We start from the raw sequence: 13,644 nt of genomic DNA on the forward strand, positions 1-13,644 counted from the left end.
AAACAGTTACACTTACTTACTGCCCCTTTAAAGATTTTCAAATACTAAACGGGTCTGAAGTTTTCAGTGTTTGCTGTTTGGAATACTTTCATCTTGTCACCATCAATTTACCAGATGCCTCCCACTCTTACAGTTGCCATTAATTTCCTGCCAGATTAACAGTCACCATCAGAGGATTTCAGGTCCACACAGTTTGCAGTCCAAGTTTGCAGTCATCACTCACTGCCTGCCAGATTCCTCATAGCTCTGCCTCCATCCCGGCCCCCAAAACACTTGTTGGATAAATAGAAGTCGAAATCCACCAAGTTTCATTATGTTTAAGATTATGACACCACTTAAAAAATAACTGAATCTGAAAATCACGGAAAATGTTATTAAAGTCTAAATTGATGAAACGTCTTACTGGGGTATCCATTTTTTGCTCTTTTAACATTTGATGCGTTTAGTCTCCAAGTTGCAGCTGTAAGCTCAGCCACAGACCGCAGCAGGCAGCAGCTGCTTGTAAAATTGATTGGATTTGTCTAATTAAAAGGCAAATCAACCAGTGGGGAGGCCACTTTTCCGGATTCCTCCTACATGTATACTACCCGCTACCACAGTGGTACAAGCTTTCCTAGTGGAGCCCCTCAGTGAAACACACTACATAGATAATTGGTGTCTTTTTAGACGCACAACAGTGCGACACAGTAGTGGGGTATTTTCAGAAGTTACTGCTGGAATGTGAGACATTGTTTTAATGAGAGCCATGCCACAGCTCAGCAGTTGTTTTGGGAGAAGGAGCGAATGGCCTTTCTCTCATGCCTCCCTGCTCCTGACCGCTCCCCTCGGGAAAAGTGCGTAAACAAGCTTTCATTAGAGGATCTTACCCCTCCCGCCTTGCCATCCTTTTTAATTAAGGTGAGGAATTTCATCACTCCCCAAAAAAGAAGGAACAGTAAAAGGATGCTGCCCCCCTCCTTCTGTGGCCGTCTTTTAAGTCCAAACTGCTCAGCTTATTTATTTATTTATTTATTATTTGACCCGACTGTTCATTTACACACAAACACACAATGTAAAGCCATACACGTACCCACACTTTCCCATACACAATGTCAGTCTCTCTCTCTCTGTCTCTCTCTCTCTCTGTCTCTCTCTCTCTCTCTCTCTCTCTCTCTCTCTCTCACATACACACACACTCACACACTCATACACACACACTGGACAATACTTCCCCAGTAAGTGAGTAAGCGAAAATGTATGCATGGACAATGGCTCCTTTCACTCAGTGAGTGAACTGTATATTGAAGTTTTTTGAGGAACTGTGAATCAAGGTGACATCCATGGGATAAAACCGAGAATTTATTCAAAATTCTGCCATTTAAAAAAAAAAAAAAAAAAAAAAAAAAAACAACAAGAAAACAAATACAGAGTGCTTGCTGGCATGAAAATGAAACATGTTAGGGTTTGCTGTTAAAGGTAGGAGTCTTAAAAACTTTGCTTACACAATGAAATATTTTTGAGGACAGAATCATTGGTGCTTTTGAAATATGGGCCGCCAAATTCTAGGTATCAACATTTTCCGAAAAGGGATTCATATCCTTTAAATGAAACCAGCAAAGAGGAGACAAAGACAGGAGTCATTCACTGTATCCTTACTGTCGCCCTGTTGTTCCCTCAAAAGGCCTCTGTTCTATGCTGTGCATCTCTAATGTACTTTTAGTTGTCCAAACACTCTTCTACAAGCCTGTCTAATGTTTCACTTCTAATGCTTTTCTAATGGCCTCTCGTCCTTAATCCATGGAATCAGCGGAACACATCTTGAGAGATTTCGTTACAGGATTTACATGAAAGATTTGCCAGCACAAACAGGTTGTCACGTTTATAAAAGACGTTACTTTGAAACTACACGTGAGAACATTTGCCCATGTAGCTATACCTCTAAGCTATACCTCACACCTTTTCCCCCCACCCTACATTTCTCGTTACGCCTAAGAGTTTCACATTAAACAGCAATTCAATGAGGAACACTGGCATTATTAAAATAAAACTGTGGTTGTGTAAGTGGTTTCAGTTTTATTTGTGGAACAAGTTCTGCTCCCTGTATGAATCATGAGCAGCATGTTACAGATTCAGCAGCGAGAGTAATCAAACCCCTGCCGACTGCAGAATAGACACATATCATTGAGACATGGACTGTTCAATAGATAAGCCTACAGGCACTTTCTAGTATATTGATTAATAAGAAGGCAGACGGCAGGAAACTGGGGTTGTGGAGGGAGAAAGCAGCGCAAACTAACAGCAGCATGTTTCTGGTAGGAACCACAGGAATGAATAAAGAGCTGTTTTTAAGCACTCAACATGATTGGTGTTTGTTTGGATAGGCTGACAATCAGCTGATGTGGTGAACACTTTTTTGACTTGCATGTGCTGCCTGAATTAATGTGGTGCTTCTGGGATGTTCTCTCTGTCTCTTCCAGCTCTCCGAAGCCGATCAGGGCGCTCCATCATCAACGGAAACTGGGCTATTGATCGGCCAGGAAAGTACGAGGCAGCGGGAACCATGTTCACCTACCGCCGACCCAATGAAATCACTAGCACAGCCGGGGAGTCCTTCCTCGCTGAAGGGCCCACCAATGAGATCCTGGATGTTTATGTAACTAAACAGCTTGATCTTCTGGATAACCAGTGCATGACTAGTGACTCTCCTTCTGTCAAACTGTTTACCGTATATAATTTTGAATTGCAAGACCAGAGTTATTCACACGTGTTGTACAACCATTTTGGAAAAGTGGAAATTTGTTTACCACTCCCCTATCTCCAAATTAGAAATTGTCCAGTGTGGAAGTTACCTTTTACCCTTTATTCATGATAAATTCATATGAAGTGTAGGCCTGAATCAATTAAATTTGAGGTTGTAAACTGTGACTCAAGTCAGCAGATCAATTCAGTACATTTAGATAAAATTTTATACCCATTAATAAACATGTATAATAATGTAATACTATCCCTTTCTTCAAAAATGTGAAAAAATGTCAATTTATTCTATTAAAAAAACTTTTGACGAAAAAGCTGCACTTAATAATATTGGGTTAGATCACCACATTTTTTTTCTTTTTTCTGGAAGAAATGTAAATGAATCAATTGAAAGCATTTCAATCGATTGAGGCAACAGTGATTTATTTGAATTATTTCTTTTAGCAAATTGATTCAGCTGAATCAGCAGAATTTGTAATTAATGCATCAGTGCAGTGAATGAATCATTACACCCCTAATATGAAGAAACTTACTGACTACCATTACATTACATTTTTCTCAATTTTTGGGGGATGATACCTTTCAGATCAGTTAAAGGATCAGTTTGAGTTTCCTGAAATCTGTTTCCTCTCCTCCAGTCAGAGGGAATTTGGCAACAGTGACTATAAACTACCGCTTCATTTTATAAAGTGAATCTTCTGTTGCACCATATTACTGTTGAATGGTGGGTTTTGCACTGAAAGATGATTGATGGATTTTGACCTTGTAGACTTGAATTGATCTGTAGCTGTGGAGATTGTGCTGCATCTCGGGTACGGTGCACTGGATGGATCAATGCAAAAATGTAACCTCGACATTGCCTGTGACTGGAATAAAGGGAATAGACTTCAAAACAACTTGAACCTATCCTTGAAAAGGGAAACAGTATTATTTTAGGGTTGCTGATTGAGTCGCATACTTTCCTTCAGATGATCTACCAGCAGCCTAACCCTGGTGTTCATTACGAGTACATTCTCCCTGCTGAGAAACCAGTCAGCCCTCAGCAGCCGAACCACAGGCCAGATGGTAAGTCAGACCCGCTGTTCGTCCACTCCATTCATCTTCCTATCTATTATCATGTCCTTTGGTTCATATTTCTATCTGTCTGTCCCTTCATCCATCCATGCGTATGTACATCCACCCACCACACTGATTACCATATCTCTGACACTTTAAACTCTCCTGTTCATGCCTTAGGGAACACGGTGATTGGGCAGGGAGGCTTCGACCATCACAGCAACACCCACCCGGAGGGCTATGACCCAGCTGCAGGGGGCCAGTACCCTCCTCGTCTCCCCGACAACCAGGTACCTGCAGTGCAGCCCCCCAGACGCCAGAGAGAGTACAACTGGAAACTGGCAGGTGCTACTGAGTGCAGCGCCTCGTGTGGCAAAGGTCAGACATTACAGTTTGTATGACTGCTCACATTGACATTGTAGGCATTTAGCTTACCATGACATCCAGAGCCACTTGAAATCAGTGCAACAGAGTACAGGAAGCTTAAAGACTGCCAAAATTACACGCAACTATTGTAAGGAATGCAATTATGCCTGAATAACATAACATTAAATTAATAGGTTGTGGATAAAACAGTGGTATTCAACTTCTTCCAGCTCAGGAGCCACATTGTCAGAAAAAAAAAAATCTACAAGGACCGCAATACTAAATCATCCCTTTCCTCCATCAAACTGTCCAACTATATATATTTCAGACAGTGCACACTAATTATATGTTATTAAGGAATGAAAAGCATGATGTATAGTGCAATTACTGCAATTTATTATTATTACCAACCACAAATGTAATTTTGAAAGTTTCCAGATCCTCTTAACTTCCATTCTTTTTATTTTCATTTTAATTGCAGTTTAATTAAGTGCCGATCACAAAGTGCTCAACAGCAGCACACGGCCAACTGCTATCAGTATGTTTAATATCTTTTTCATCAGTTAGTGTATAATTTTGAAGGATACTTCAGTTGCCCTGTCACTCATGTTGGTGTAGAAGTAGTTTATCTGAGTAGTGTGCTTCTCTTTGAGTCTTCTCAGCTTTTTGGCCCTCAGCTCTTCTCCTTTAGGGAAGTCGGTAGTGAACTTTGAGTGTTTTGTTTTGTGATGCTGCTGCTAATTGGACCTTTTAAATTGTGAAATGACATTATGAAAAAGTAGACAATGCATTCTTGGGTACAAAGAAAAACTCAATTTCTTTACATGTTTGATATTACTCCTCAAGTTTGTGTTTTTAGCTTTATGCTAAACTGCCTTCCCACTATCACTTGGAGTTTGCACTTGCAGTTCTCACACTGAAGAGAGAGCATGAGACCTGACATAAATTCCAATTACTTGTTCAAAAGTTTGACGGATCAGGATGCCAAAGATTGACATGACTTATGGCAAATGAGGTATTCAATTCTGCTGACAGTGTGCGCTTAGACCAAATTTATTGGAGCACCGTTACATTGAGATTTCACTTAAATGTAAACTTTAATCTCTGCTTAGACTGACAGTTCACATTCTTACCCATGGAGTTGTACTTGTTGCTCCATGCAAGTATAATACATCCACCAAGTTTGAGCCATTAAATCTTTCCCTATCACAAGAACGAGAGCTTCGCCAGGAGTGCACATGACTGAAGTAGATGTAGACTATAGATAAAGACTGGTACTGGACAAAAACAAAACCAAACACTTCACAGCAGAATCAATACATTGGCCTGTCCCATTTTATTCAAGAATATTCGAAAGACCAGCTCTTACTTACTGACCAAGAAAGTTTACTTAACCTTTTTATGGCCTCCATTCACGCACACACACACACACACACACACACACACACACACACACACACACACACACACACACACACACACACACACACACTCATTATAGTATTTACATGCATGCATTACTTGTGATTAGTTTGTGTTCTTTTGTGCGTCGCATATTTTGTTATAGCTAGATCAAAACAAATCAAGTAATATTCAACCAGAGCTGCTCGGTAGAGCACAGGTGTTTGCCAACCAATTCTTCAAGTTGCAAAGCTGTAGCCTGAACTAGAAAATGTGCAGCTGTAGTAGTTTGTTTGTTTACCATTTCTCATCTGGGTTTGACTTACTCACAGAGCTTGACAGTCACACTTGAAAGTTAAAGTCAGTATAAGTTATGGTTTTAATTACTGAATCCACAGAGCCAGAGGAAGCTGTTGCCAGAGACCTGCAGCTGGTGGGACGGGGTTACACTAGGTGCTAAATTACGTTTGACTCCACTGTATGATTTTATAGTATTAAATATTGTTTAAATATCTATCTTTAATACTCATCATCAATGATACTAACACCTAGATATATCAGTTTTGATAACATTTGCTCTTTTCTTAAATAGACCAGGTGAATCCAGTTGAAAATAATGATCATTATTGATTTGACCTTTTAAGGGGAGGAAAGCAGTTTAAAGGAGGATTTTTAAGCCTTGAGAAAACTGACATGGATTGTGTAAAAGGGTTTGTAACTCCATATTAGAGAGATGTTGCTTTTTTTGTGCATGTTTGATAGTAACAGTATAGTAGTCGTGCCACTTGTAGATAAAAAGAAAAAAAAAAAACGAAAAAAAACAACTTCAGTTTGAACTCTTAAAAGAGAAAAGTTTACCCACGGGCCAACATGTAACAAAAGTCAGGACGCCATCCAGATATTTCAAAACACATTTTGGAAACACTGCATAATCTCCATAGTGAAGGGCTGGTATTCTATTATGCTAACCGCAAAAGTTGTTTACCTTTCATTTCCCACAATCCTTTGTTTAGAAAGTCAGACACAAAACAAAACATAACCACTGTTGTTATAGTATTAGAGAGCTAAGCAAACATACTATTTACAAAGCTGCTATCAAAACATAAAAGACGGCTCCAGCTGTGACGAATGTCTTCAGTGTTTGCTTACATCTCACAAAGTGATGCATGCGATTTTGTTGCCTATAGAGGATTCAGCGGCAGGCATGACAGATTCAGTGCATCACTATGCGTCTTTTTTGTGTTTTTCAGGTTTCAGATACTCCATATTCCACTGTGTCCACCGGCTGACTCACGACCAAGTGTCAGACGCTTTGTGTGACAGCAGCAGCAGACCGAGTCCCCAGGAGGAGCCATGCAACCTCCAGCCCTGCCCGGCTTTGTGAGGGATCCCACTCTGACATTCTCACACTTACATGTGCACTGCTTTCTCCGGCTCTCTTAGGAAATGTGACATAAACAGTGACATAAAAGCTGGAAGAAAGAAGGAATGACATGACAAATGCACCATTACTTGCCGACCCACCAGGAAGATTTTACCTTTCTGTTATTTAATTGCATTCTCTTAAATTACAACTGCAAACCACATTTTATTTCCAAATCTTAAAAAAAAAAATCCTTCTTAAACTGCTCCTTTCTCTCATTGTTGATGTGGATTTCAAAAGTCAAATCAATGAGGGATCCTACCTTTGTGCATTCATTGTGCACAGAAAGCTTCATCGATGATTCACGTGTTTGAATTTGTTTCCTATACCACTGTGTAATGCATCCCTAAAAATGAAAGACTTAATGCCTCTTAACTTTTTTTGAAGAGGTTTAGTGAAAACGATAAAATATGTCGCTCTGAGTTTGAAAGTTGACCAAAAATGGTGTTAATCTTGCTATAAATGCAGCACAGGAACGCTTCTAGTCCCTTGCCAAGGAGCAGTAATTCAAATTGTCACTCAAAGGCAATTAAGAATCATAGATTTACAAAGAATAGATTTTTCATTGTCATGAGCATCAGATGTTGGCATGTAGCCTCACCGCTTTGGAAACCAGACAGGAATCCTGGGTGCTCAGGGCGTTGAGGGATTAGATGAGCAAACTGAATGATGTCAACACAAGGGGATGCCAAACCGTCTTCGCTTAGTAGACAAACATTTTACAGAACCAGTGAGCATTTGTGGCTATATATTCTCATATGTGCTTCAAAGGTTTGACTTGTGTATGGAAGAAAAACATTATGAAACACTCTGAACTGATTACCAGTCAAAGATTTAGGCCCTCATTTATCAACAATGAGTAGAAAAGGTTCTGATTTTTTTTTTTTTTCCAGAAACAAAATTAAGAATGTATGCACATACAAGAAAGTTGACATTTATCAAATATGTGTGCACACATCTGTAAGAAATCTGCCTTGATAAATATCACAGTTCCTTAACCACCATTATGCTGTGCACAACTAGTCATTAGCATAAAGATACAAGCCTAACTGGCTGTGCAGGGTAACAATCTTCCCCTTAATGCTGCAGGAAATGTCAGCGATGTCAACCTTACACTGAACCCTGCTCAGGTGAAGAAATAAACACTCAGGCTGAAAAATACAGCTTCAGCAGTGGCTGTCAGCTACAGCAAACTGTTTCATCTACATGCCAAGCAGCAGCAGAAATAAATAACAGAGAGAATGAGACCAGCCTGTCAAATGTGGACCAGCTTGTTTAGACCAACCACTGGTTTCTAAGTAGTGATAAATAAATATCGTTTGAATTAATCTCAGCCTAGAATGTCAAAATATTATCGAAACCACACTAATAAAAGCCATCCCTCTGCTCCTACCTGAGGGTTAGGTGGAGAGCAGTGGACCAGTAAAATAGGCCTGGAAAACAAAATCTTCTGAGTAGAAAGTGTGCCTTGCAATGCACAATGCTCCAAATCCTGCTTCAAAGTCAGATGAGCCATTTAGCACACACCACATCCAGTGTTATTGCATGCGCTTTTACTCTCAGTGACTGTAGCCTAGTATTTTTGTATAAAAAATGTTGCTGTTTGCTCGGAAAAGGCCATATGTATGGTTTACACACATATTCCTACGATGTCAATAAATAAAGGCAACAGGCTTTTTGAAAAAAATGTGTGAATACTAAATTTACAGATAAAAACTAAACTCAGATAACCTTAAAATGCATGTAATACTCATGACTAGCTGCCACATACTGTCTGCTTATATTTAAAGCTCAGACAGTAAACTGTGAAGTAGATGACGTATTCAGTCAAACAAATTACAGTGTAAACAAAGTCAGTTATAGGATGCAATTACTGCAATTATACAATAAGTTATACAATAAGTAAAGTTTAGGTCAAAAACATCCACTCTTCCATGGCACAGGACTGAACATCACTGGTTTTGAGAGAATATAGCTCCCTGTGGCATTTATTTTGGTATGGCAAGAGTCATACATGTCTTCCAAACCTCTTTTTAGGTTTTACACTGGACCCCCCGATAGCTTAGGTATGTGATCTACGCTCTGTCGAAATCATCCTAACATTCAGTTTTTGTGTTTTTCTCATGAGCAGCTGGGACATTGGAGAGTGGTCAGAATGCAGCAAGACCTGTGGGCTCGGCATGCAGCATCGGCAGGTCCTATGTCGCCAGGTTTATGCCAATCGTACCCTCAACGTTCACACCAGCCGCTGCCGACACCTGGAGCGACCCGAAACGGCCAGCACCTGCCAGCTGAAGATCTGCAGTGAGTGGCAGATCCGCACAGAGTGGACCCCTGTGAGTGGCACTGTCATTCATAAAACCTGTTTAGCCCAGAAAAAGGAAGGAACCATGATATGAAGATATTTTTGCTTGTGTTCAGTATTCAGTTATTTACATATCGCACTTGAACACTGACAAATAGATTCAAGGTAGTGAGATTAAAACTGTTTAAACAATCACTTACACAATCACTTTTTTTCTTGGTAGCATCTATTCCTATCTATTCCTCATTTTGCTGAGGAATGCCTGGAAGTTACTCAACAGCACTCACAGTAATTCTTAGTTCTGCACCTTCCAAAAAGCATCACACACACTGGACAAGCCAACAAACACAGAGCACAGCTCTTACAGGTGCTCATCACGTGGGTCTAATATGTTAGCTTCTCTTGCGGCAAACCCCTCTTTCCGGCGCCACTTACCTCTAACACAGTACAGTATTGTAACCATCTGGCCTGTGTCCCCCTAGTGCTCTGTGCCATGTGGGCTGGGTCAGAGGTCACGGGAGGTGCGATGTGTCAGCAATGTGGGCGACTTTGTTCCTGATGAGGAGTGCAACATGAATCTCCGGCCTAGCGATGTGGAGAACTGTGACATGGGGCCCTGTGCCAAGAGCTGGTTCTACACTGAGTGGGGCAACACGGTAAGTATTAGGCCCAATATCAATGACTAGAGATTTTTTTTTTTCTTCCTAGGATCTCACATTTTTTGGACACACAACTTCCATTCATTTCTAATACAGTGGTAGTCATTGTAGATATCCCTCCTCCACATATTTATCCTTCACCTATCCTTCATTGACAATGGACACAGTTCTTTCTTGAATGTTTCTCAGTAGGAACATATTAGTATATTTTCATATCAAAGTCTTTCAACCAAATAGTTACTATATCATTCCTTACACCTTCTCACTGCTGAAAAGACTGGATGAAAAAATGAAAATGAAAAAAAAAAAAAAAGGATTCTTAAGTCTTGAAAACAACAGAGACATGGATTGGTCAAAAGTCAGCTCAATATTATAATGTTTTCCATCAAACTCACACCAGCTGCCAAATAGATTGTTCTGACTCTTCACATGTATTTGACATTAATGTTTACTATATGGATCAGGCTGTTTAAAACAGTATTTTAACATTTTTCTAATGGGTCAGTTAATAAAGGAGGACAGTGAGTTCTTTAGTCGACTGATGAGCCAAAACGAGACAAAGGCAAAGTGCATTTACTCAGCGAGATGTCATCGGCCAAATAAATCACCAAAGAATCTCTCTCTTTTTAAAGATGAAATGAGAACCTAATTTGTGTGCTTCCTCTGCAGTGCTCTGCTGAATGTGGGATGGGTGTACGGACACGAGGAGTCCTCTGCTTGACCAATCACATCAGCAGCCTTCCTCTGGAGGGGTGTGGCCACGAGCGGCCAGCAGATTCACAGGTCTGCAACAACGGTCCATGTGAGAGCCGCATCGAGTGGTTCACAGGCCCCTGGAGCCAGGTAAGAGGACGATGAGAGGTCAAACTGGGCTTAAATATAAGTTGTCTAGAGTAGCTAAATAGCTGGGATTTCACAGTGATATGTTACAGATGTTTTTTCTTTCTTCTCTCCATTATGCAATGTCTCATTACATCCATATGGTCTGTGCTATTCTTGCATGTATCTCAGTGTTCTGCAGAGTGTGGCAATGGCAGCAAGCAGAGGTCAGTGGTGTGTCTGATGAAATCGGATGAGGGATACACCGTGATGCCACCGTATGAGTGCTCCTCCCTTGAGCGGCCTCTCAGCCAGCAGAGTTGCAACCTCAAGGCCTGTGGGGCAAAGTGGTACCACACAGATTGGAGTGCTGTGAGTAAGATATTGGACTTCTGTCTAGGTGCCCTTGAGCAAGGCAATTCCTATTGTTACAACCCAAACTGTCTAGGTGTGTAATGGAAGCAGCATAAAAGACCAGTCACCAACTAGAAAATTATATATTTAATAATGAAACAAATGTAGCACCAAAGTAAGTATGTATACAGGTAGGCACATAGTAATCCAACAACAACCAATGGATCAGGCAAACAAACACCCATTTGGGGAACAAGCAACCCTCTAAACCCTCTAGAGCACAAAAAAGGTGAAGCAAAATGTGGGATGTGCAGGCTTTTATAGTGAAGCAGCTGACTTGATTGGACACGCAGGAACCAATCTGGCCAAAATATACAACCCCTACTCTTCCTCTACTTTCCCCCAACATTGATCAAACCAGCATGGCACCAGAAGTTGAGGGCCCACACTAGTTACATGATAAATGAATAAAAATTCCTTTGTTATCAAAATTTGATTGTTTTATCGACTTATGCGATTAACTGACTTATTGTTTCAACACTAATGTTAAGTAGAAATGTAATATGAATGGAAGAGTGAAAAAGAATGAATTACAGCTTTAAGATGGTGTGAAAATGTCTGATTATTTATTTTGATCATGTTACTTTCTGACTCCCCTACCTCTAGTGTTCGAAAACATGTGAAGGAGGTTTTCGTGTGCGGGAGGTGCGCTGCCTCTCTGACGAGATGCTGTCCAGTGATGGCTGCGAGGAGCACCTGAGACCATCAGAGAAGGAAGAATGCAACCCTGAGCCATGCATACCTCAGATAGGTTAGTCTTTCCTTAAAATGTTATCTGGTAAACCACTGCATTGGACGGTGTAGTGTATCATTCTGACAGGATGGCGCCGCCCTTGTCAATGTGCTTGTGTCAGCCAGGAAAGACTGTATCATCATTAGGGAAAGAATGGTAATTTTTCATGGACTAGCTCTCTAATTGGGGCGGAGAGAGGCTAAAGGTCAGAGAAGCAGACTTGATTCTGAAGTTGCCAGGTTTTCATGCCTGTTTTAGCTGGGGAAATCTTGGCATCTGGAGTGCTTTCCACTCCCTCAACAACTACTGTCAAACTGCCCTTGAGGAAGGCACTGACCTCAAAAGTGTTCCAAACGAGCTGCATAGTGGCCAGTACAATTAGCACAGAAAAACATTAAATTTGTATTGGAGTGCCAGGAGACAGGGCAACATGGAAACACTAGGGCTAAGTGGGAAAACATCTTTTTTTATTATTATTTTGGGTGAACTGTTTCTTTAAATAAGGATCATCTAGTGTTGCTGGAACAGTACAGTGTGGCATATAACCCCGTGTTCATTTTGTTGTTGTTTTTGTTTCAGATGAGAACTGCAGAGACAAGTACTTTAACTGCAACGTGGTGGTCCAGGCTCGCCTCTGCGTGTATGATTACTACAAGACCACGTGCTGCGCTTCCTGTTCACGAGTGGCCCACAGACAGTCAATTCATCGGGGTCGCAGCTAGCAGTCTCTACCAGTCCCTTGAGCCCCTGTGGGGCCAGACTCAGTACCTGCAGCAGCCACTCTGTTCCTGGGCCAGCCAGGGGAGCGGACTGCCTGGAACTTGCCCTAAATGGACACTTGGTTCTCTGAGTGCCTATAGGATGCAAAATGAAGAAAGGACTCTTCTCTTGGGTTTGTTCGGAGATAGCTATCGGACAAAAGAAAAGTGGGGGACAAGTATTCAGCCGCTGACCAGAGCCCTGATGGGGTGAGAGACGCAGGTGACAGAGAAACCCAGGAACATGTACAATAAAAAGTTGTTTATTTTGTGTATGTTTCATTGGAAACAGTTAACAGCTGCCATTCACCTTACGGTAACTGTGAAATGACAGTGAACTGCTACTGCGTCTGAGCTGCCATGATGCCCCTCATGGATAACCTGATGTGTAAAGGAGAGCACCATTAAAAGTTTACTTTCTTGTGTATAATGTATAGACTGTGCACACCGTAATAAGTTTCTTTACACAATCTACAGATTGATAACATGATTATCCACATGTAGTATGAAGTTTTCCTTGATTCCAATTCACCTATAACCTGCAGTACAACATACTATTTAAGTCCCATCTCCATAGTTGACCAAAGACACTTCCAGTCATAAAAATGAAGACTGTCCACAAGTGCTGTCCTTTTTTTTTTTCCTTCCAACAACTTGTTGCTGTACATCAACCTTCCATATCGCTAAAGGAGTATCTTTCTGTATCCTGTGTTATGCAGCACTACCACTGAATTCTTTGATCTTAATGATTTTCTAAGCAGGGGGAAAGCATATTGAATCCCATGTTGATTTTTTCCCTGCTTAGACAGCCATGAGAAAGTCTGATCAGTGCCACAGGTTTTACATGAATCAGATTTTGTGTGTAAATGCAGCGTATGTAATATGTATGTATATATGTATGTATGAATGAATGTCTAAGTTGTTTTTCTGAAGGCTGCTCAGACAGTCCTTGCAGTGACTGAATAGAGAAAGCCCTC

General features: G+C 40.9%; 1 protein-coding gene across 1 annotated transcript in view; it reads left to right on the forward strand.

Annotated features, from left to right (window-relative positions):
• The window catches only part of thsd4 (thrombospondin type 1 domain containing 4), a 58,486-nt gene extending 45,166 nt beyond the window's left edge, over nucleotides 1-13,320 (forward strand). Inside the window, exons 8-17 of the mRNA XM_030045779.1 lie at nucleotides 2,457-2,632; nucleotides 3,702-3,798; nucleotides 3,970-4,167; nucleotides 6,807-6,936; nucleotides 9,111-9,315; nucleotides 9,767-9,940; nucleotides 10,613-10,786; nucleotides 10,955-11,134; nucleotides 11,783-11,927; nucleotides 12,489-13,320. Of these exons, the coding sequence (XP_029901639.1) occupies nucleotides 2,457-2,632; nucleotides 3,702-3,798; nucleotides 3,970-4,167; nucleotides 6,807-6,936; nucleotides 9,111-9,315; nucleotides 9,767-9,940; nucleotides 10,613-10,786; nucleotides 10,955-11,134; nucleotides 11,783-11,927; nucleotides 12,489-12,631 (1,622 nt within the window). The 3' untranslated portion in view covers nucleotides 12,632-13,320. The remainder of the gene's footprint in view (nucleotides 1-2,456; nucleotides 2,633-3,701; nucleotides 3,799-3,969; nucleotides 4,168-6,806; nucleotides 6,937-9,110; nucleotides 9,316-9,766; nucleotides 9,941-10,612; nucleotides 10,787-10,954; nucleotides 11,135-11,782; nucleotides 11,928-12,488) is intronic.
• Nucleotides 13,321-13,644: the final 324 nt, after the last annotated feature.

This window comes from Myripristis murdjan, chromosome 3, assembly GCF_902150065.1.
Source record: "Myripristis murdjan chromosome 3, fMyrMur1.1, whole genome shotgun sequence".
NCBI classification, from domain to species: Eukaryota; Metazoa; Chordata; class Actinopteri; order Holocentriformes; family Holocentridae; genus Myripristis; species Myripristis murdjan.